The 25,409-nt window shown below is 45.2% G+C and overlaps 1 protein-coding gene across 2 annotated transcripts in view; it reads left to right on the top strand.

Moving 5' to 3' along the window:
• Positions 1-25,409, top strand: part of INPP5A (inositol polyphosphate-5-phosphatase A) — a 394,465-nt gene that overhangs the window by 286,938 nt on the left and 82,118 nt on the right. For both annotated transcript variants that reach the window (XM_083149447.1, XM_083149448.1), the window contains exon 9: positions 1,856-1,940. In XM_083149447.1, coding sequence (XP_083005573.1) covers positions 1,856-1,940 — 85 coding nt within the window. The remainder of the gene's footprint in view (positions 1-1,855; positions 1,941-25,409) is intronic.

Raw genomic sequence — 25,409 nt, 5'->3', positions numbered from 1 at the left:
AAAAGATGTACAAAGTTTAGATTAATCTAAAGGATTTGGGTTGACGATATGCACAATAGCGATATTATTAACAAAATCATTGCGTTTATCTTTCAGTGTGTACCCACTATATTGTTAACAATTCACGCTCCTGCGGATTGTTAACGCAATAACCCTTATCGACTGAACATGCCTGATCTGACGATATCTTCTGACTGCATGTTCAGTGTTAACCCATGTATCGTTGGTTGTGCGACACCACCAATACAGTGTCGTGTGTGTACGGGGAGTGACCTTTTTTTTTTTTCTTAAGTTTATGTAAATCATTTTACATTGCCCACTATCTTTTATAGAGGGCAATTTATATACGTTGGTGAAGTTGTAAGTGCTGTTCATTTGCTACAAGTATTGGTTAAATAATATCTGTCACCGTATTACTCGGTCATGTATTGCTTCTGATAACGTCTGTGTGTGGGATCCTTACCTATAAAGTCTGTGGAGCTGATGGTTGGATTTAGGAGCTAGGAAGCCTTCCCAATAGGAAAGCCACATTATACAAAGAAATTTAAGTTAAATTAATATTTGGCCCTAAAATATGAGCTGCCTTTATTCATGTATTACTTAGTTATTTTAGCCTCTGGAAGCCATATATTTTACAGAACAAATATACAAGCCATGGTTATTACTCAATAATTAAAATTGTTATATGTTTAATTGCCATGAAAGCTAAGCTTCATACATTTACACTACACAAAAAAACTAAGCTCCTAGTAATGTTTGTAGCAAATTTATTGGTCTAAAGTTAGGTATACACTATACGGCACAGGTGCTCAAACTCAGGGGTAGATGTATGGAGAAGTGATAAAGTGCCTAGTACTTTATCACCGGCCAATCAGTTCTTAACTGTCCCTTTTTAAACCCAGCCTGTTACTTAACAGTCAGAAGCTGATTGGCCGGTGATAAAGTACCAGACACTTTATCACTTCTCCTCCCTTATCCCTGCTTCATACATCTACCCCTCAGTCCTCAGGACCCCACGCAGTGCATGTTTTGCAGGTCTCCTCACAGAATCAAAATAAATAATTAGCTTCACCTGTGGATGATTTAAAATGTGTCAATGAGTAATAAGTGCACCTGCTGCGTGACCTGGAAAATGTGTGCCAGTCCGAGTTTGAGAACCCCTGCTATACGGCATATAGGACAATGGGTACTTGTGTAGTTTCACAGTGCCAGCATGGCGCCGTGCGTCTGAGTCCCCTTGCGGGCTCGGTGGCTCGCCACGCTATCTAAAATGCAGGCGCCGTGAAACTACACAAGTACCGGACAATGTTGCCATCTGCGGCGGATCACAACATCCATCACGTACTGTAGTGTGTGCTTGTAAATTCACCCAGTTCATCATATGGTGATTTGGCCGGCCGCCTTATAACATTGGGTGTTGTGCAATTCCAAGGGTGCGATTCTACAGACATTGTGTTATCTATATGTTGCATTGTCGTGTAGCCTACTTTTACCAAATGGTAGAACCCTGTTTTCCCTAGTTATGTCTTCACTAAGACAAACCGTAGCAGGCAGCCTGCAGATCTGTCTTACTATTGATAGACTCCATAAAAAGTTAACCCTTAATGCTGCAGACAATCTCAGAAATATACTGTATCAGTGCAGTGACCGTGTACTGTATTTGCATGCTATATCATAATGGAATTGTTTAAGGTCTCCTCTGTAGATCATTTACTGAAGAAGCTACTGAACAGTTCAGTTTCTTTAAAGTGTTTTTATGTGTTTTGGTTCAAGTGCTTAAAATGTTTTGTTCTTTTCCATAATTGATCTTGGAATAAAACCGAACTGAATCTGACATTTTTCTCATCTTTTACAGTATTACAGATCATCGATTTGAAAAAGTTCCCTACTTTGTCTTTGGAGATTTTAACTTCCGACTGGATTTAAAATCGGTGGTAGAGGTACAGTAAGCTTTGATCAGTTTAACGTGTTTTCATTTATAGCGATTGGAAACTTTGCACAGAAACCTTTTCTCTTTATGTTCCTCACCTGTAACAATCTGCCCCCTCGTCCACTGTTCCCCACTCATTGGGCCTTATTCTGATTGGTGCGGATTTCTCCGCATGCGGTCGTCCCGCCGATGGTTATCGTCTGCGCATGTGCAGAGGTCACTCTGCGCATGTGCAGGCGATTTCGCCGCACGAATTCTTTACACGCCGCACAGGGGGCGTAGAGGGGCGTGAGGGGCTACTAAGCCTCATTACCCTATGCATACGCCCCGCTTTTCATGGGCGTTCCCATGCAAACGCGGGGCGTATGCATGGTAATGAAGCCGTGACGCGTGTGTAGGGGGCGGGCATCTGACATCGCCGGATGTCAGCTGCCCGCCCCCATACATGATTTCACACGGACCGTGTGGTCTTGGGTGGCGGGACCTAGTGGAGCGTGCGGCCCTGCATTCGATGTTCGGCGACCATCGAATGCAGGGGCTGCTCCCAAGACGGAGGAGGCGTATCCCCGTCCACTTTCATGCGGATCGCCACATATCCGCGTACGGACGGAGGTGGCGATCCGTATGGAAGGCGGGGATTCGCCTGCACGGTCGTGGCCGCATATTCTGATCGGGCCGCACCGATCAGAATAAGGGCCATTGTGCCCTGCCTTCTCCTCCACTGTTCCCCCACTCATATGCCCCTTTCAGACCGCACAAATTAACCGTTATATTGCTTGTTTTTTTTACCGTTTCAAAACGGTAATATGTGCGGGGTGAAAGGTGATTTTACCGTTTCCAAAAAAAAAATGGTTTTTGGAAACGGTAAAAAAGCAGGGTCCTACCCATTTCAGACCCGTTTTTTTTTGGTGTCTGAAATGCTTTTTTCCCCCCGGGCAGCGCAGGGAAGGGAATGATCGTGCTGGGGGCAGGGGGTCCCTGCAGTGTATATTAGATCAGTGGCAGGGTTCCTACAGGGGATGGGAACTAGTAGTTCTCACAGCTGCCCTGGTGCCCTGTACACCCAGCGCCTCTGGTCTTAAGAGCAGTGCGGGATCCCTAGCAGCATCCCCCGCATCTCTCGGGCACTTGTGTGTGGGGCAGATTTATTAAGCTTGAAGAAGAGATAAACTGGAGATAAGGCAAAAGGAGATAAAGTGCCAGCCAATGAACTGTGTTTGAAAATGACAGTTGATTGAGTTGATTGGCTGGTGCTTTTTCTCCTTTTACCTTATCTCCAGTTTATCTCTACTTCAGGCTTAATAAATCTTCCCCTTAGTCCTGCCCCGCCACGGGTAGGAGTGGGGGCCGCTGCTACTGCTGACAGCGCAGTAGGAGCTCCCAGCAGCAGCAGCACTGTGTATGGATAGACGGACTGTAGCTACCGCCTGAGCCAAGGAGGTGAGCGGGGACGGGCGGCTCAGGGCTGGACTGCGAGCGGCTGTCTGCCCTGTACAGGTGTACCTGCAGCTCAGCTCCCGCAGCCGGCTCACCACTCTCAGTCAGGCTGCAGGTCCCGGAGTGGGGCGACTGCTACCTCCAGCAGCGGAGTGCGGGCAGCGGGAGCCCAATGTGGATGTCCGGGGGGGGGGAGGGTGCTCTGACCCGTTTAAAAAAAAAAAAAAAAAAAAAACATTTTAAATACCTGGTCTAAGTAGGTTTTGCAGTGTGAAAGCAGCAATAGCTTCCCTGCTCATCGTACCCTGCCTTCTCCTCCACTGGGTGGGGTGCGTTCAAACTGAAATTGCAGTGTAAAAAAAAAAGTACGTGTTACATTTGCAGTGCCCATGGTTTTGCCCATTTGAGAAATATTTTGCTATGGCGATCAAATCTGAATCAGGCCCTATCCATTAACCGCTATGGACTACATAGACTCTGCTATGGATCCAGGAGCCGTTTTATGTGACTACGCCGCTGCATAAACCGTTGCAATTTGCATTCATAATATCAGCTATTTATATAAAATATGTCAACAAAACAAACTACAATAGGTGTTTCCTGGTAATAAAACCTCCCTTATCTTCTGCCGTTCCTGTTGCAGTAAATGCTGAGAAAGCGGGAGGGCCCACATGTTGCACAGAAGCCCTGACACATAAACACAACATCATTGCTCTGTTACCCGGCACACCTAATCAATTGCTGGATCCTTTACACCTCTGTAATTGGTGTCTGTTCTGTCCCAGTGGAGATAGTGTACCTGTCGCCTGGCTTCATTATTCCCCTAATCACAGTCACAACAGCTGTGTTTGCTCTGAGGCCTCACACTTTCTCTACCTTGTTTCGGACAATGCTGGCCTGGAACTTAATGACTTCACTGTAAATCATCCTTCAGTGCTGATCAAGGGCTTGAATGGCGATTTCAATTTTACAGGTTCACTATAACCATTCATTTGAAAAAGTTCATCGTGAATGATAAAAGTCCCCTCATCCCCACTGACTACTAACACCGATCCCAGTTGTTATACATTGTACTGCTTATGTTTTATTGAAATTCTATGTGTATAACCAATATAAATCCCATGGGTCATGCTTCTGTATTTATCATAGTACTCGCTAAATGTTATGTAGCTTTGTACAGTGCTCACCCTGTAAGGCAGTGGTTCTTAACTTCGGTCCTCAGGACCCCCCAACAGTTCATGTTTTGCAGGTCTCCTTACAGAATCACAAATTAAATAATTCGCTCCACACGTGGATCTTTTAAAATGTGTTGGTGAAAAATGAGTGCAACTGTGCACCTGCAGGGTGATCTGGAAAACGTGCACTGTTGGGGGGGGTCCTGAGAACCGAGGTTGAGAACCATGGCTCTAAGGCAGTGGTTATCAAACTTGGTTCTCATGACCCCACACTGTTCACGTTTTCCAGGTCGCCTGACAGGTGCACTCATTACTGACCGACACAATTTAAAAGATCCACAGGTGGAGCGAATTATTTCACTTGTGATTCTGTGAGGAGACCTGCAAAACAGCACTGTGTGGGGTCCTGAGGACTGACTTGGAGAACCTGTGCTCTAAGAGGGAATCCTATTGTTTGCTAAGGGTGCGATGTGCTGCTGGCGCTGTGATTTAATGCCAGTAGCGGCATCTAAACTCGTACCCTTTTGCAAGGTGGAATAATTCCAACTTAGCACAAAATGGCTCAGAGCCCTATGCGGCAGCGAACACTACTGTGTGACTAGGCCACAAGGTGCTGCCACGGCGACTCACGCCCGCGAGATCACGGGTAATAGGATTGGCCCCCTAAACGTTTGAAAGAAGCCCGTGAAGCACCGTGAGTGTCATAGTATACGCAGACGTGCCCCCAAGCATTTTAGGGGAGGGTGTGTGACATCAGGGACAGGCTGGATATACCTGTAGTCATTGTAGCCCCGAGTAAGTCTCTGGCTACTGTTAGTTGCAATAACTGGTGCCCAGTGGAGAAATCAACCGTCGCACGGCGTACACATTCATTTGCATGGCGGGATTTCACTATAGAGGGTAGGCGGTTTACTTATGGTGCCCATACACTAGGGTAATATTCCCTACAATTCTTCGATTTCGACCGCATCTGTGGGACAAATCGAAGGATTGTATGCACGTTGCATGGGTCCTGTGATGCTCCTAACTGTCATTACATAGTGTTCACTCTAGCATTTAGAGCGGGCCGGGGGTGGTGGGCTGCTGACGCCACAAGTGGGGCGTGCCCAGACGTGACGTCATCAAAGGGGGCGGGCCCGGCCGCCGCCGTCACCAAAGGGGTGGGCCCGGCCCCACCAAAGTTGCTGGAGAGAGATAAAGTACATTTCAAATTGTGCAGTAACATTAGTGGATACAACCCTATGAGAATACTTGTCTTTCTGTTGGCATTCTTGCCCTGTCTCTCTCTCCTTACAGCACATACTGTAATATTCATTTTATTAACTTGTGCCTGTGAGTGACTCAGCGGAGGTACCGTAGAAAACCATTCACTTGAGCAAACTGTGACTCCTGTGAATGAAGACTGGAATGTTTGTTAGGCATCCATTGTTTGTGGGCCTAGAGGAGGAGGCAGTGAGAGTGACCAGTGACCATATCAATGGCTGCCTGTCAATCACGGTGCAGGAACAACCTCTATAGCCTGCTTCCCACTGAGGCTACTGAGGACCACACAGGCTCATCCAATGGGCCAGATGTACTGAGCTTCAAAAGTGATAAAAGGGAGAGTGATAAACAGCCAGCCAATCAGCTCCTACCTGCCATGTCACAGACTGTGTTTGAAAAATGTCAGGTAGGAGCTGATTGGTTGGTTGTTTAACACTTTTTCGAAACTTAGTGCATCTGGCCCAATGTGAGAAGTGTTGCACACCTTTTAGTTTCTTATATTTAAATATTTCTGTGTAGTCCGGTAGATCCTGTGTTCATAGCAGATGATTGTGTATCTCAGAGGTGTAAAAGTAGGGGTCGTGACCCCATTCTGTAAATGTGTAAGGCCGTCTGTACAATGGTGTCTAATGCATACCATCATCCCATGACTCTCATGTCACAGCAAGTGTCCTTGATTGATTTATGTGACATTAGAAGAGTTTTTTATGCAGAAGACGTGAAGAAAAAGCTGGGTGTACAGTATGTATTTTCCTCGCTGTTTGTGGATCAACAGCTGTTGCTGATACACAGACTTAAGTTGTATGAGCATGTTATCTGGTGTGGAGTGACAAGTGAGACTAGGTTGTCTGCTTTGAGGCATATTCTCATTCTGTCTATCCCAACCTAAAAACATCACTTCAAGTAGATCGAACACCTACTACTGGTTTATTTTCTTCAGACACTGACTTCTAATTCTATATATGTGACTACCATGGCAATCACAGGCATGGCGGCCTCTAGTAGATGCTACATCTACTACAGGTTTGTTTCTTCAGACTGCTAATACTGACTAAAATATTTAAACGTGATCACCATGGCAACCACAGTCACTTGGCACATGATAGTGCGCAGAAAGCTATATTAATGCCCCTGTGACCTCTATCTTCACTCTAGCTCGGTACAGTGTTCCGTATACTTCACATGACGTGCTGAGACTATGCAAAGAAAATGGACATTTGGACACCTATCACAGCCATATTGAGCAGATCTGGCTATTTGGTGAACCGGATTCATCAGCAGATGGTATATTCTCCTCTGTTTCAATTCCTGAGATCAGACTTTGCTTGGCTGACACAATAGTATTGGGTCTGGTACGTACCCCCAAAAGGGGATATGGTCACTAGGTCGTCAAGCATTAGGTTGACAGGTTATTAGGTCAACTCAAGCATTAGGTCGACATGGGGAGGGTCAACATGGGGTTTTTTACTTTTTTGAGCCGACATGTGCCAACAGGCGTTATTTTATGCCCTACCATCCACTAGGGTGTGGTGGGAGAATAAAATGGTGTGCCGAGCGTAACGAGCCATGCGAGGGGAAGTGGTACACTTTTTTACTGACTGTCAACATTCGGGGAAAAAAGTGAAAAACCCCACATCGACCTATTTGTCTGTCAACCTTCCCCAGGTCGACCTAATGCTTGTGTCGACCTTCATACATGTAGACCCTCATTCTTGTCGACCTTCAGAGGTCGACCTAATGTATGTCTATCCAATGATCCCATTCCCCCCAAAAGTACCTTCTACCCTGAAATCAAACGGACTGCCAGACCACAACTGTATGGATAGTTTTTTTTTTTTTTAAATCAATTTTCTTTTATTGAAGCATTACAGATCAATGAGATAGAGGTACAATGTGTACAGGGGTATAAACACAGTTCACTTAAAACAAGGTGTTTGTCAACGGTAAAAGACAATAAAATAATATAGGATAAAATAATAATAATACACGTGACATTTTCACCGTGCACCAGCATTCCACAAAAGGTCAGTGAACATACATGAAAGAAAATAAAGTACAAAGATTATATATAATGGGGATCACAAGAGGAGCCAGGGTCCTGTATGGATAGTTTAAATCCGTGGTTCTCAACTTCGGTACTCATGGACCCCCACCGGTGCACGTTTTCCATGTCTCCACATTTGAAAAAAATCACAGGTGGAGCTAATTATTTCACTTGATACCTGTAAAACATGCACTGCGTGGGGTCCTGAGGACCGAGGTTGAGCACTGGTTTAAATATTTTGAATAAATGTAACTTTCTTATATTGTGTTAGCGATCTGCTTTACTTCTGTACTTTTTACTAATATGGTGTACACACCAGGACGACCCGCTCACGATGCACATCGTGAGCGGGTCGTCAGTGTCTTGTCCGACCCAATCACGCGGAGCGCATGACCCGCTCACAATGTGCACCATGAGCGGGTTCCGATTCGATGGTGACCGCACCCGGGTGTTATGGTTGTTTCCAGTTCCTACCTGCTACAGGTGGGATCTGATTAACGACCGACCCGCGGGGCCCCGCATCCGATCGGAATCGGATCAGAACAGGACAGAAAAGGGCACAATCACCACACAATCTACATCCAATCGGTCGGAATTGGATCTAGATTGATGGGATCGGACCCTTGTTGTCCTGGTGTGTACCCAGCATTAGTCTTTTAATATGGCAGAACTTTCTGTTGTGGATGTCCTTCCATATAACATGAATACAATGGTAACTAAAGTTCACCCCATGGTATTATGCATTCATTATGTGTGAAAGAAAGATCAATTGCAGTGTGTCTTTTAAAAATTGTAGAGCATTTACAAAAATCAGCTTGTGTTAAAGATTAGGATGGCTTTTACAGTTGCAATACCGCCTAGGTAAGATGGGCAGTCTCCCATTCCTAGCTAGGCACAGAGGGCCAGATGTACTAAGCTTCAAAAGTGATAAAATGGAGAGTGATAAACAGCCAGCCAATCGGCTCCTGCCTGACATGTCACAGACTGTGTTTGAAAAATGTCAGGTAGGAGCTGATTGGTTGGTTGTTTATCACTCTCCATTTCATCACTTTTAGAAGCTTAGTGCATCTGGGCCTCAAGGTGGTTGCATGTATCCCGAGGGCTCTAGCACTTGCTGGGTGCATGACTTACCTACTGACCAAGCAAGACTTATGCTAGCTGCACAAAGTTACGCTGTAGTACAGCCTTAGCCGCCACATTACAGCGACACAAATGAATAGACATTTTGCATGAGACCCATGCAGTTCTTGGGTAGAGTAACTGGATCTCTTCCATTATCACATGAACACATCCCCTAGTGCAGGGATGGGGAAACTTTTATGCCTCTCCAGCTGTTGTTGAACTACACATCTCAACATTATAGCATGGCCAAATAGTCAAACTGTAGAAAGGCATGCTGGGATGTGTAGTTCAGCCAGCAGCTGGAGTGCCAAAGGCTCCACTAACTTGCCCTAGTGGTTATTTATGGTTCTGCTCAGACCATATATGTCTATTAAATAGCAAAATTGGGCATTGTAATGCCAGGGTGTCATTTTGCTACCAGACCGGCTGCACGTGACTGCAACGTGCATCATAGCTTTGCGTACCGGTATTTAGTGGCTGGGTTAATTGATTCACCTGTTGATTAGGTCTCACCCGAAGCCGTGTACAGCTCCAGCTTCCTGTGTAATGAGGTTTAATGCAGCATGGTCGTCCCTTGTATGTAACAACTGCTGCTCAGGCTGATCTTGTTCTTTTCTTCCCCAGGGCTATTGTGACACTAATGGGATTATTAGCACCATGCTCGATTCTGTACATTCCGGTGTCACTTGCATTAGTAGCACCATTTACATTACAATGAATGACTCCTGCTTACTGTCCAAGGCGCCCTGAGGCTACGTGTTCACTCAGTGATTCCTTTATCTCTGCAGGCAGCTTGTTAACCTGACGTGTAATAAAAGCACTTTCTCTGGGGAGAGAAGTGTTCTCTTGATTTGCTTCTACGTCGGACTGTCCCTCATGTCCGTGTTGGTTGTATCGGATTTTCTTGGTGCTTATGCCAAGTGGTTCACATGCCATTAGCAGCAATTCTACTTTTATGTAGGACAGCAAGTGGTGTTCCTCGGGACTAAGTAAAACCCGGACCTGGACAAGACCCCCGGAATGCCGGACTGGACATCAAACTCATGACATGTGGATGCCTGTGATTGCTTTCATTACAGCCTCCCCGTGTGGTCCGGACCGTTACGGGTTTTGCTACATGGCTGGACCATACAGGGAGGCTTTATTCTCCACCTGCTCTTCTCCCTGGTGACAGCTGTCATAGGCAGACCCCCCACTACAAGCTCCGGAATGCAGAGTTTGATGTCCGGTCTGGCATTTCGGGGTCTTGTCCGGGTCAGGTTTTTACCCAGGTATTTATATAGCCTACAGATAGGACCAGATGCATCAGGCTTCAAAAAGTGATAAGGTGGAGAGTGATAAACAACCAGCCAATCAGCTCCTACATGTCATTTTTCAAACCCAGCCTGTAACATGACTGGTAGAAGCTGATTGGCTGGCTGTTTTTCACTCTCCATTTATTACTTTTTGAAGCCGGATACATCTGGCCCATGTTCTGCAGCACATTACAGAGATTATTCGTCCATTCACATTAGTCTCTGCCCCAGTGGAGTTTACATTCTATGGGGGTATTCAATCCAGGCCGAAATTATTGCCAGTCGAAAAAATGGCAGAGATTCGCCTCTTCAGTATTCCATCATGGGCATTTTTAGTACATTTTCACCCATGCCTTTTATAGCCGCAAATTCATCCAAACCAGGTGAATTTGCAGCAATTTCATTTATGCATACAGGATTTGAAAAATCAGCACTGGGATTGAATAGGCAAATTATATTCCCCAACCCCACCCAGACGGGATTGTTCCCTACCACATGTACACGCACACACATTCACACTAGGGTTAATTTTGTTGGGAGCAAGTTAACCTACCAGTATATACAAAAATGGATTCTCAGTGAAAACAGCGCTACAACCGCAGCTGGATTGCTAACCAGGAGCACCAACTCCTTAGCATTTGAACATATACAAAAAGAAAAGAGGGTAGCTCTCCAGCGCTGGTTGAATACAATACTCTAAAAGCAGCTGTGAACTGAGAACAATGGTGCAAAGAGGTACAATTTATACAAAAATGGATTCTCAGTGAAAACAGCGCTACAACCGCATTGTATTGTATTCAACCAGCGCTAGAGAGCTACCCTCTTTTCTTTTTGTATATAACCTACCAGTATATTTTTAGATTGTGGGAGGAAAACCATGCAAGCACAGGGTGAATATACAAAGTCCATATGGGGCAGCAGTGCTAACCATTACCTACAGCAGGCATGGCCAACCTATGGCCCTCCAGCTGTTGTGAAACTACACGTCCCACCATGCCTTGACACAGTTTTGGTATTAGTGAATGCTAAAACTATTGCAAGGCATGCTGGGATGTGTAGTTTCACAACAGCTGCAGGGCCACAGTTTGGCCATGCCTGACCTACAGTTTGTGAATGTCCGATCCTTTCTACAGACTACATCACCATACGCTCCCAGCTTAGGTGTAATAGTCCTACCATCCCATGTATCATAACTGTTTTTTTTCTTTGGCTAATTACTCAGTTTTATCATGCACGAGTTTTAATACTCATTGCACATGATAAATGGGGCTTAAGCGAATCTGCTTCTAACTGTCATTATTCATACATATGGCAGTTAGGTGCTGATTGCCTGGAACACCAATTATCATATACAGGTTTTAAAACTTGTTGCTTTTGCTAAAACTGCTACACAGACTTGAAACATGACAATTAGTAGCTGGTTGATACTTTATCTCTCTCCAAAACTTCGTAGACTGGCCCCTCTATAGTGATGTCCCTTCTCATGCTAGCGGAATCCAGGCACAGCATCTGTATGGCGTTTTTTATAGGCGGGAAATGGCACCTACTTAGATGAACCATGTGTTTCGGTCTCTGAATTAGTCCCAAATTTTGAACAATGTCGATATTGTATACCGTGAAGGATTTTTTTATTGTATTTACCACTGCACACGCATCTCAGTCGCTTGGTAAATGTGTTACGCTGGTAGTTGCTGTGAGGAATTTTTACATAAACAAGCATGTGATACACATGTAACGTGTGGAAGGTAACGGGAAATGGCGACTAAAGTGTAAATGTGTTGTGACCGTTTCAAGGGCTAGTTACAGCTTGTAACTGCAATCCCGTACAATGGACCCAGAGTCCTACTTTTAGCGGCCATGTTCTGTGACAATAAAGTTATACAGAACTTTGATTATTGACTTATGCGCTTCTGATGTCCTCATACACACGCGGCAGATATGGAGTGCTTTCAGTAGGTGTTTAAAAAAAATAATTATTGATGGCTACATTTGTATTTTCCCACAGCCACTGTGTACTATATTGTAGCTACAAATCTTGTACAGCTCTGTCCCTTAAAATCATAAAATGTTGGACGGTATGGGTCATGCGACTGTGGTTTCCGTGGTATTTAGCAAAGTAAATAGCAGCTTTCAAGAAAAAAAGTTTTGAATAAAAAAACGCAGATAAACAAAAACGTAAAACACATTTCATAATTTTCACATGAAGTAGACAGCACTGAAAGTATACAAAAATTCAAGCTAGTTATTTTAAACCAACACAAAACAGGCTTCTAGTACATGTTAGTGTAATGAGTGCATCAGTTATGCTGCAGCCTCTGCCTCTCCAGTTTGTAATGCTGAGCTCGGTCCTGTTGGTCATGCATTGAGCAACCTCTTATACATTTTCTAAGCAAGCAGGCGTTCTGTGATTTGTGGAAAGGCATGAGAATATGGTGTACTCTTCTATATTAAAATACTTTTAATGGTTTGTTCCAGAACATGAGGAGGATGATCTAAGATGGTTAGAAAATGTAGATGTTAACAGAGGTGAGATTCATTTTGTGAGCTTGATCCCCCGTGTAAAGCTTCTTTCAATTAAAATTGAAGAATGTGTCTCGGGATAAGATTAGGTGCACCATCCAGCATGCGGCAGCTGACAACATAACACTGTCAGACAAGGAAAACACTTTTTCAAAGATATTGATTTTGCGGGAATGTTGTGTTTCATTCTAATACTGATCATCAGGATGTTTCATATGTGACTGAACACAGATTAGATTATGTGGCGGTGTACAAGTGGTGCCTCAGGGGAACATTCTCCGCTGTGAACTTTTTATTTATTTGGTGCTAAATATACAAAATATAATTTTAATATATAATCCCATCCTATATAAAGCAATTGGTTGAACATACTTTATGCATTTACCTGCAAATTCTTTGATATATAGTGAGTTGGGCAAGGTCAGGTCAAACACCTGATATCAGTCTGTAACTGGTCACACACCTGGTATCAGTCTGTAACTGGTCACTTACTGGCCTCTGTAGAAGTCCGATTCCATTTTATTTATTACCAAAATAAACACTAGCTGTATATGGCAGAGATCAGTGTGTTTATGTTGTTTTTTTTTTTTAAATGTTTAACGTTATGAACATCTTTTTTTATACCCAATACCTTCTGATTTCTCTCCCACTCCGCCCTTCTGATTTCTCTCTCTCCCCCTTCTGATTTCTCTCTCTCCCCCTTCTGATTTATCTCACTCTCCCCCCTTCTGATTTCTCTCTCTCCCCCCTTCTGATTTATCTCACTCTCCCCCTTCTGATTTATCTCACTCTCCCCCTTCTGATTTATCTCACTCTCCCCCTTCTGATTTATCTCACTCTCCCCCCTTCTGATTTATCTCACTCTCCCCCCTTCTGATTTCTCTCCCTCTCCCCCCTTCTGATTTCTCTCCTTCTCCCCCTTCTGATTTCTCTCCCTCTCCCCCCTTCTGATTTCTCTCCCTCTCCCCCCTTCTGATTTCTCTCCCTCTCCCCCCTTCTGATTTCTCTCCCTCTCCCCCCTTCTGATTTCTCTCCCTCTCCCCCCTCCTTTCTGATTTCTCTCCCTCCTCCTTTCTGATTTCTCTCCCTACCCCCCCTTTCTGATTTCTCTCCCTCTCCCCCCCCTTTCTGATTTCTCTCCCTACCCCCCCCCTTTCTGATTTCTCTCCCTACCCCCCCCCTTTCTGATTTCTCTCCCTACCCCCCCCCTTTCTGATTTCTCTCCCTACCCCCCCCCTTTCTGATTTCTCTCCCTACCCCCCCCCCTTTCTGATTTCTCTCCCTCCCCCCCCCTTTCTGATTTCTCTCCCTACCCCCCCCCCCCTTCTGATTTCTCTCCCTCCCTAACCCCCCCTTCTGATCCCCCCCCCCCCCCCCCCACCTTTCCTGGTTTCTCCCCTTCCTCCCCCTTTCTTCTGATTTCTCTTTCCCTCTGTCTGATTTTCTCTCTTTATCAATTTTGACCCTACCCCTGCACTTTGCTCCACACTCAGACTTTGTAGGGTTAAAACATGCACTTTTTTTTCCCCCTCGCCTCGAACATTATTTCCAGTTGTGTACAAACTACAAAATGGGAGCATTCACCTGCCCGATTACAACAATAACGTCCTTAGACTAACTTCACAAACCTTTCCTATAATTAAGCACTTCTGTTTGTGTCCCATTGTACTCCTGTTTGCCTAATTTATTCATGGGCCAAGGATTTTAATCACAACCTTGCGCCAGGTTTCGTGCTGATTACCCTTCCCTTCAGCAGCACTTGTGACACATCTGATTGCAGTCTCATGCTGCCACGCTTTGCTTGGCAAGATTCATTGGAGGTTAATTAAATCCATCTTCAAAACAACGAGGGGCCAATGAGCCATATCCTTGTTGCAATAGTAAATTAAATGATGCAATTGTTTCTATCTCCATCATCTGAGAGGGGTGTAGGCAGGGAGGAGGGCTGAGTTAATGAATTGGTATAAGGCGTCAGGCTCCCAGCCCCAGGGAGAGGAAGCAAAATGTAGCCGTAAACCAGCATTTAATTTGTGACTACAGCTGAAGATTACAGTTATCGGCAGGCAGAGGTCCCCCGGGGGCGGCTCTGACGAGGAAGATGACACGTTAAACAAAATTAGGATTAAAAAAAAAAAATTTTTTTTAGTTTTTATTTCCTGTGAGGATTTCCAGCCCTTCTTCCTATTCAGATGCAAATAAATACAAGCCTTAGACAAAAGAGAAGGCTCGGATAAAGTTTTGTACGGTCTTCTCCGTAATTGAAACATACACAAATTAAATATAATTATCTAGGGTTTTTTTTGTTTTTTTTATTAACAGGGCTGAGCATCATTAATCTAATTAATATCACAGTCAATCAGCCCGGCAATACTGTTGTGATTGTTGGATGTGTATGTTTTTATTTGTAGTGGAGCATCAACTGGCAGCTGCAAGACTCAGCTGGCACCGGATGACAGCAGAATGACAGCAGTACCAGCAGCTCCGGTCCCTCGCTCAATGGACACTGGAGCTTGTCTCTGCCACACCTGCTATTCATCACCTAGATGACAGTCAGTGTGATAGATGACTATTAAGAAGTGCTTTTTTTTTTTTTTTTTTTGCCCAACATTTCCCTGTTTTTTTTATGTACATTTCCCGTCAGATCCTCAGATTTTACAGCTTTATATTTTTGGTTCCCTGTCTTGTTAAGTTCATCTAAAGGTTGGGGTGGAGGGGAGGGATATAATGGCTGAAGATTAAGTGTGAAGTGCATTAAAATGATAAGTCTTTTATTTTAATTTTGTCTGCGGTCTTGTCACTCATTGTTTAATTTTCAATCTAGACAGCTCTTCAGCTGCTTCTATTTTTTAATAGAACCCCAATCATACTCCTAAAGCCCAGTACACACTATATGATATGCGGTACCATCGATATTGTAAATTATATTACAAGTGCCCTGAAAACAAGGATCCATGGGGCAAACACAAAACGATTTAATTCAGTGCCTTCACTGGAACCCCCGCTGTACATGCAGTCACTGGCGGTATCGTCAGATTGGACTACATGTTCAGATGATATGGGTTATCGTTCTATTGTTAATGGACATTGATAGTGTGGACCCAGCTTACGTCTTTACACCCTCTCACTGGGATACACAGTATACCCTCTGTTTGTGTGGTCACAGGTTATATTAATGCGTATACCATGGCACGCTCAGCTACATTACAATCGGGAACTGCAGCAGTGTGTCTTGTATGCAGCACAGGAACCCCCAAATGTTGTACAGTAAGTGGGACGTACTGCAGTGGCATGGTGTAGATGGCTGCTAGTGGCCATAAGCAGTCCAATACGTCGCCAATGGTTTTTTATTGTTTATTAACAGTTTCTTATATAACGCATACCGAGAATATTTGAACATTCACATCAGTCCCTGTCCCAGTGGAGCTTACAATCTATATTCCCTGACACATGTATTCTAGGGTTAATTTGTTAGGAGCCAATTATCTTACCAGTATATTTTAGGAATGTGGGAGGAAACCGGAGTACCCGGATGAAACCCACGCAAGCACAGGGAGAATATACAAACTCCGCACAGTTAGGGCCATGGTGGGAATCGAACACATGACCTCAGTGCTGTGTGGCAGTAATGCTAACCATTACACTGTCTGTATAGATGATAAAAAAATAATAGCGAGCAGGTGTAATTCAGCCAGCGAAAGTGTTTGCAGTATTTTGTGGTACAATAAATGTATATGTAGTGATTTTGTTGTGTTTTATATTCGAGTTTGCAAAATATCGGAGGGAAAAAAACGGATAAAAAAATAAATAAAAAAACACCTCAACATACATGTTTTATATCAGTAATACAGATACATACTGTACGTGTCTCACGTCATTTATAGAGCGAAGTCTGTCTCCAGCATCATTATTGGAGCTACATACATTATTATTTGGAGCGTTGTCCCAGGGGTGCTGCATCGAGTATTGATATTTTACCATTAAATTAAGGATTTTCGGTACTTGTTTCCTAGAACGGCCACAATCGCGGCCATCGTGTACCTTTAAGTTAAGGTACACGATGGCCACGATGGACCCAATTTCCTTTGAAATCAGGTCCATTTTGCCGGCAAAGGGAAAATCGGGGGCATTGCGTCGGTCAGGACCATTAACATTGGCCCCGACGCGACCGACGCGATGCCCCCGATTTTTGCCATAGGCTTCAATGTTAAAATATTTTTTAACATTGAAATCGGGAGCATCGCGTCGGTCTTGTGCCATTATAATGGCACAAGATGAGATGGACTTGATAAAGTCCATCTCACATTGTAAAAAATGTGAAATGGGGCAATATGACCCATTTCACATTAGATATTGCCCCGACGTCACCCCACTATTGACGTGAACCCGAAGCGTGGCGAGCGCAGCGAGCCCGCGAGGGGCGGCGGTGCGCGTCCTCCGACCTTTTCATTCCCCTACTATCCACGTCGGCGTGGAGTTGAGAATATATAGTGTGGCGAGCGCAGCGAGGCGAGCGCAGCGTATACCTGTGAAGTTATACGCGTCCCCTCGCGGGGCTCGCCACGCTTCGCGCTCGGTGGCTCGCTGCGCTCGCCACACTATATATTCTCAACTCCACGCCAACGTGGATAGTAGGGGAATGAAAAGGTCGGAGGACGCGCACCGCCGCCCCGCGCGGGCTCGCTGCGCTCGCCACGCTTCGGGTTCACGTCAATCGTGGGGTGGGTTTTACGCTGTAAAATTGGGGGTCTAGGGAATATTTTACATTGAATACAATGTAAAATCGGGTCCCAGGGACCCTATTCACATTTGATTCAATAAAAAAATCGGGTCGCATCGCATGCGACCAAATCGCATGCGATGCGATCGACGCGATTTTTCCGACACGACCATGGAAATCGGGGTGGCCGTGCTAGGAAACAAGTACCGGATTTTCTTGCCACGGTTTACCCACTGTTGATGTGCAAACTGAAAGCCACAATCTCTCCGATTGAGTCCTGCTTCGTGGCTGGTTTCTAGTGGAACCGGAGGAAGTCACAGCTGCAGGAATGACCTTCACTAAAGTCTTGCGGCCAAATGAATTCCCCCCTTTTATCTCTCGTCCTCGTCATACCTGCTGCACTGTTGCGTGTTGCATGGGTCAAGTTTGGTCCCTGCTATAGTGTGGGCTACCATCCCATCTTTCTTCTGCTAATCCCCCGATGCTGCCTTCAGTGGTCTATGCTCAGTGGCTGCGGTGGCACTAATCCTGCCCAATATGCCATAACTTTGCATTTTGTTTTTCTTTCTAATACTAATTACCCAGCACAACTGTAACAGTCAGAGAGGTACCTGAAGACCCTCTGACAGACCCCAAATAACAATATAACCCGTTTTTGTTTTGGCCCCTGCACAGAAGAATCCCTGTAAAAGATGAATGGCAATGAAATGTAAGCCTCCACTCGGCAGAGATGAGTTACAGACCTGATTAGCACTTGTGAGGCATGCAATCACCCTGCCTTGGAAGCCGCTACTAGGGTTAAAAGGATTAATTGTGCAGGGCAGGATATCACTAGCTCTGTAAGACCTTAATCACTTCCACTTGAGCTGGAACAGAGAGGCAGCCTGAGAAGTGGTCAGTATTTAAATCACTTCAGTTGCACTCCAGCCAGCGCGAGGGGAACAACCTGATCGCACTAATGCCTCACTCACATCTGTGGTTTATATTTCTGTAGGTGGGGATATTAATGACTAGGCCACACCATAACTTCAAGCAGAATAGTACAGCCAATGGGATTGCATTATTTTGCTAACTGGTATGTTACTTGTGTCAATACGCCCCACGGTGCAGACGGCCTTACCCGCCTGTGATTTATTTTAGGTTTATTTGTACTAGTAATAGTCCAACCTCATCATAAGCTTATTGGAAGTTATTTAAAGAGCATACAATGCATGCATGGTCAAATTGTGGCGCTCTAGCTGTTGTAAAACTACACCTCCCAGCCAATGTTCCCTCTAATTTTACGAAGGCTGTGTGCGGGTAAAGAATTTGGCTGTGCAACTTTGGCATGAAATTTACATTTTTGTGCGTCACTTATATATAACTGGAAAATGACGTTCAGCATTTGTTAACTTTACTTCAAAATTATATTAAACATTTAAACAATCAAAATACAGCACACAATGTAGTTAATGGATGAAACACACATTAATTGAGTCCACAACTGCAAAAAGGGACCACTGCTGCTTTGTGCGCTGAGTTGTAATGTCTGTGCGCATGCTCGTCAAGGTGTGTGTGCCTCGTCAAGGTGTGTGTGTGTGTGTGCACAGCTTAGAGGGAACACTGCTCCCAGCATGCCCTGCCGCAGTTTTGATATAAGAGGATGCTAGGACTGTTTCAGGGCATGCTGGGATGTGTAGTTTTGCAACACACTTTGACCAGGCCTGACATAAAGCAGCTGTTAACATTAATTTATGTCAAAGGCCCTGTGCCACTCTAGCTGAATAATGTCAATGAAATCCAGAGTCTGATTTTCCACAGGTCAACCTAGGCACCTGCCGGCCCCCCAGGAAGGCGGGCAAGCCTCCCGGTATCCCTCAAGCCTCCCGCAAATTCCCACTCGGTGGGGGGGCTATGCGGGGACCCAATGTGAATCGCGTCATTGGGACCACGTTCCTTGCTCTGCAATGCCTGAAATACCGGCATGGCAATGTGGGGGGCAATAAAGCACAGAGTTTCAGCCACGCATGTCCACCGGCTCCACCCCCTTCTTCGGCTAGCTGGCTGCCCTCTCCCGGAGAGGGCAGCTGAAAAGTTAGCAACCCTGGTCTAAATCCACCTCTGCTTTAGACGCAGACTTTAAACTGTGGGTGTGGCAGTGAAATGTCTACTTAACATTGGATAGTTTATTTTGCCTTACAATCTTCCACTAAACGCGTCAGCAGGAGCACCTATTAAAATACAGCCAGTCCTGTTTCAACTAGAAGCAGGCCCCTTACATCCGGATACCAGGAATCCTGTAGAGTTTTTGTTCCTTTGATCATCATTATAATATGGCAGCGTCTAGTAAGCAACCAGCAAATAAATTCCTGAATGCAAATCTTACTTTGGCAACTAAAGAATAAACAAATGACATTCCACTATTGGGAACTAAGACGTATGATTGTTATTGGTAATATATAATGTTAGAGATGGTGCTGTAGTGAGTGTGCATTGAACTGATAAATATCACTGTATGTGTGTAGTCAGGGCTATTTTTCAGCAGGCTCCAGCAGGAACTGAGGCCCTTATTCTAGTTCACTCTTTCTGACAAAATCCTTCTTTGCTGGACAAAACCATGTGCACTGCAGGTGGGGAAGATTTAAATTGTGCAGAGAGAATTAGATTTGGGTGAGTCATTTTGTTTCTGTGCAGGGTAAATAATGGCTGCTTTATTTTTACACTGCAACATAGATCTCACTTTGAAGTAAAACCCCACCCAAATCTAATTATCTCTGCACAAGTTACTTCTGCCTCACCTGCAGTGCACATGGTTTTGTCCATCTAAGAAGGATTTTGTCAGAAAGAGTGAACTAGAATAAGGGCCTCAGTTCCTGCTGGAGCCTGCTGAAAAATAGCCCTGTGTAGTAATACCATTAGTGCAGCTTTAGTTGGTAACATTTATTTATTTATTTTTTTACTCCGGTATGATACGGCCTGTTCCATATTGTGGCTACTGGAAGGGTTAACGTGTCCTCACCACACGTGCTTCCGACCGACAGACCATTTTACAACTGTATTATTTGGAGCAAGAAAAGATTGGTTTGTGATATTGACAACAACATCGCCTAATAACGGCGCCTTTTCATTTACTGAATGACAATGTACCATTAGCGGAGAGGCACAAGCTCCTCTTTGTGTATCTGAACAGTGCTTGTACACAGTGATGTCAGTCAATTTCTGACCTCTACAGTCCAGTATTATTTTCGACGCAGTAATAGATTTCTCCCCGGCGGTCACATCCTCGCTAATAGAATCCTTCAATTGGGCCATGTTCTATCATGTAACCTGCTGGCTATGGAATTAGAATTACAGGGATTTATTCAGTAATCTGTCCGGCGTCTCTTATGGTCTCTGTAATTATGCTTTCTATGCACCATTCTTAAATAAGTGGTCTTCAAATGTGGCGCTAGAACGCTCAAGGAGACTACACTACACATAGCAATACATTTTTGCTTATTTGCGGATTTATGTAGAGTTAGCCATGTTATCCTCTTCCAGTCAGGGGCGGATTTAGGGAGGAGGGCGCCCCTAGGCACAACAATAATGTTTACTATGTAGGACAGTTTATAGGGGCAGTATCTGCATGTCCTATCCATTTACACTCTATTTAAGATGGAATATAGTACAGTACAGTGGATATTTTGCAGTTATTGGTACATTTTGGGCTGACAGTACTATCACAGGCATCCAAGTGCCGCCCCCAAACATGTGCCGCCCCTAGGCCGGTGCCTCACGTGCCTAATGGGAAATTCGGCTCAGCTTCCAGTGCTTGGTAGTGGCTCTGGTGAACTCGTAGGCGTGCATTGTGAGGTGTGATGGGTGTACAACAGGACAATTTATTTTTATTATAGGCAGTGGTGTAACTAGATGTTTGTAGGCCCCATAGCAAAAGTGTTTAAGGGCCCCTATGTACCACCCAATGGTGAGAAATGTATATAGAGCGTGTTACTTTGAAAGGAAAAATGGGTCCTTCTCAGCTCTGGGCCCCATAGCAGCTGCACTACCTGCACCTATGGTAGGTAGAGCCTTGATTAACCCCTTCAGTGGTGGTTTTTATTTATTAGGGAGCGCTCCCTAAAAAAAAAGCCTCTCCCTGGGCCGGACAGCGCTGCTGAGCGCTCCGGCAACATGGCTGTGTGTGGCGTGACGTTAGCAAGGTCACGCCGCACACAGCTGGGGGAAGGAGGCCGGGCAGCGGCTGAAGCTGAGTGCAGCACTGATATCAGCTCTTAGGTCAGAAGTGCTGCCCGGCAGGAGGGAGCGCAGGCAGTGGCACTCCCGAGAATTTCCCAGGTTTGCCAGTCTGCGCACTGGAACACAGCCCGGAAAATTCTCGGGAGTACCAGGGAAGGGGTTAAATGGATTGTTTTGCCACATGTTGAAGTCTGCAGTCCATTTATCTGCAGTTGGGACCTGCTTCAGATGTGGTTGAAGTAGCTATATGATTGGGGGAGATTCTGTAAACTAAAAATAATGGGGTTTTTACCGCATTTTGGGATGCTCTAAGCATCCCCCGCCGGGTTACCACAATGGGGGGCATCGCCAGAAAAATCTGGCGATGCCCCATAGAAGCCTATGGGCTTCTACCACCGCCCCCCCCCCCCGCCGCCCCTCACCGACCCCCCCTCACCTGTGTTCGGGCAGCACAGAGCTGTGCTGCTCGGACCTGTGACCTCCTCCTCCCTGTACTATGATCCTCTTCCGGGTGCAGGGAGAAGGAGAGCCCGGCACAGCAGTGCCGGGTAAGGGAGGGATGGGGGAGCCACCGGGACCTGCTGGGCTCTTAACACAAGAGCTGTCCTTAATTATGTATGCGAAGGGGGGCGGAGCTGGGCCGCAATTGTTAGAGAATCTCCCCCATAGTGCTGTATGCTGTTGTGGCAGGAGGTGTCTTACAACCAGACACCACCTACTTCATCCTAGGACGCAGCATCTGCCCAAAGCAGTAAACATTGGGCAGCTTGGGTGCCGCGCATGATACCCATCGTCAAGGTCAGGAAATCTCTGTGCAACCACGCAGATTCCTGACCTCTTCCCTCCCCCTAATCGCTAGCGATGCACCACTATTCTTACATACAGAGATGGTCTCCGCCTCTTCCACACCCCAGTCAGTTACTGGCTGATGCTTGAGATGTTGCAGAATGGGTTCTTAACCTTTTGCAGTCCAATTTTTATTTATTTTTTTACAATTAAAACAGTCTGGTTTAAATAAATTTTTAGCAATTCAAAAACTGTAAATGGTGAATGATGTTAATGTTCTTATTTTAAAGTGGATCGGCTACTAGTGCTAGGGCTGTTGAGCCTGATTAGACATTGGACCTCATTTCAATTTTATGATACAGCGTATCCAGCGGTTCTGTTTGGTATTAGAGTATACTTGTCTACCTTAAGAGTCTCCTCTCTGGGAGAAGCCCGGAGAGGAGAGACTCTGTAGCTTTCCTGCAGGGGCTAGGCTTGCTGTCATTAAGCCCCGCCCCCATTCCTGTGAATGCCGTAATTCATGGCTCTTCGGGGAGGGGGTGGTACTTAATGATTATTTATTTATTATTTATTTATTTATTTGCAGTTTCTTATATAGCGCAGCAGATTCCGTTGCGCTTTACAATAGTAGACAGTGATAAAACAAACTGGGTAACAGACAGACTTGGTGGTTAGAGGGCCCTGCTGCAAGCTTACAATCTATAGGGATATAGGGGGGAAACATAAGGACAGGCACCAGTAATAGCATAGCAGTCCCAACAAGTTACAAGTCCAGAGGGGAAGCTATATAATACATAAGTGCCTCAGAGGGTTATGCGTGTAGAACTTAAATATGATAGGCTTGCCTGAAGAGGTGAGTTTTCAGGGAACGCTTGAAAGTTTGGAGGCTAGCAGAGAGTCTAATTGTGCATGGAAGGGCATTCCATAGGATGGGAGCAGCCCGATGAAAGTCCTGTAATAGTGAATGGGAGCTAGTGATCCGCTCAGATGAGAGACGCAAATCTTGTGCAGAGCGGAGTGGTCGAGATGGGAGATATTGTGTGATAAGTGCAGAGATATATGCTGGTGCAGTATGGTTAATGATGTGATTTTATTTTCGCACCAAGAGCCAGGAATGCCATGATTTGATTGGCATAGGGAGGAGGGGTTGCGGAACCCTGCTAAATGCGGGTGAGGCTAAAATAAATGTCTCCAACAGCGCGAAACTGCTCCTGAATTGCAGCAGGGCCTTCCAGGAAAGCAGGGGACGCTTCCATAGTGAAATGGCTGTTTCGTGTGATGTTTAGTAGAAAGAGTAGAATCTTTATGACCATGCTGTAATTCACAGCCGCCGACCCCACCCCCACCCCCACCTACCATACTTGCCACTTGTATTCCCACATTATAAGTATTAATCAGTGTTTACTTGGCAAACGTTACTGTATACAGCAAGCATTTTACATGTCGGGTCAGACATCAGCAATAAGCAGACTGATTACAAGTTTAAAAGGACAAAAATAGTGTTTCCTTACATAACCCCTAGGCCATTTATCTCTTGGCTCACATTTGTGTTAACATTGGTTTTAACAGATATGCAATAGCCAATATGTAGCACTTAAAATCACTGTTACATTTTCCATGAAACGTCAGCTTTACCGGTCTGATGTCTGGATGAATGTAGTGTTTTGCTGATATATACTGTACTTCATACAACACCGTGATTAACACTGACAGTATTTACAATTATAATTAATTGCCTGTTATTGAGCTGAAACAACAACACATCCCAGCATGCCCTGCATCAGTTTTAGAATGGCCAAATAGTAAAACTGTAGCAGGGCATGCTGGGATATGTAGTTTAAAAACAGCTGGAGTGTCAGGGTTAGCCATCAGTGTCCTAGTGGCTAACCTGACCACCAGGATGCTGACTGTATCAGCCACATCGTAGTACAGCAGTCCCGACAGCATAGATTTAATTGGTTCCACATACAGGTTGAGTTATCCGAAATGCTCGGGACCACGAGCATTCCGAATAAGGGATTTTTCCGTTTTTTGCTGGGGGGGGGGCAGTTGTGCAACCAGCTGTGAAACTGTGGGCGTGGCCTCGCGACAGCGCCACAAGTACAGGTCATGCCCATTTACCGCTAGGCCACGCCTAGGTGCACGCGCACTGTTCCTCTTTAGGAGGAACAGAAGTTGGGAGGTATGAGTCTCTGTGGCGGCTAGCAACATACTCTAAATAGGGGCATGTACCACTGCATTCCCCTGTGGGTCCTTCATGCCCCAGTCTGATGCTGGCCGTATGGCAGGTGTAGTCTCTACGTCTGGCTATGGCCACTTATGCCTTGGAACGCAGCCTCTTGCCTTGAGACAGCTACTATACTCCCATAATAATTCCCGCTGAACAGACCATTATGCATTACTAGCCGCAGCCTGGAGCACCCGTTGCTCTTCTGCAACGTTCCTTAATTGCTCTGACTTCATCGCAACAGCGGCTTCTGTAACGCATATGCTATATGAAGGTTTTCATAAATGTTTCCACTCGCTCATCTGCAAGAAGTCGCTCAAACACTTGACCATCCGTATTGTGTGCTGCTCTGAATCGGGCCCCAAATGTGCAATCATTGAGCATTCAGAACCAGAATAGGCTTTTTGCGACTCATACCCATTGTTTTATACATGACGGTCAGTTTTGGCTGTATACACTACGCAAGCAGTAAGACTGTAATGGTGCCCATACACGGTGCGATGGTCGCATGCGTTTTGAACTTTTTAGTTCAACGCGCCGCATGTAGTTCAAATCAGAGTTTCTATATGGGATGCAATGCGCACTTCCATGCATCGTATCGCAAAGTACAAAAAGTTTGTGCAGGCAGTACTTATTGTACTAGAGCGCATCGCATCTAGTTAAAATCGCAGGTGGTTT

The sequence above is a fragment of the Crinia signifera genome, chromosome 6, assembly GCF_055691185.1.
Source record: "Crinia signifera chromosome 6, ASM5569118v1, whole genome shotgun sequence".
Classification (NCBI taxonomy): Eukaryota; Metazoa; Chordata; class Amphibia; order Anura; family Myobatrachidae; genus Crinia; species Crinia signifera.
This window is presented reverse-complemented; position numbering and strand designations above follow the sequence as displayed.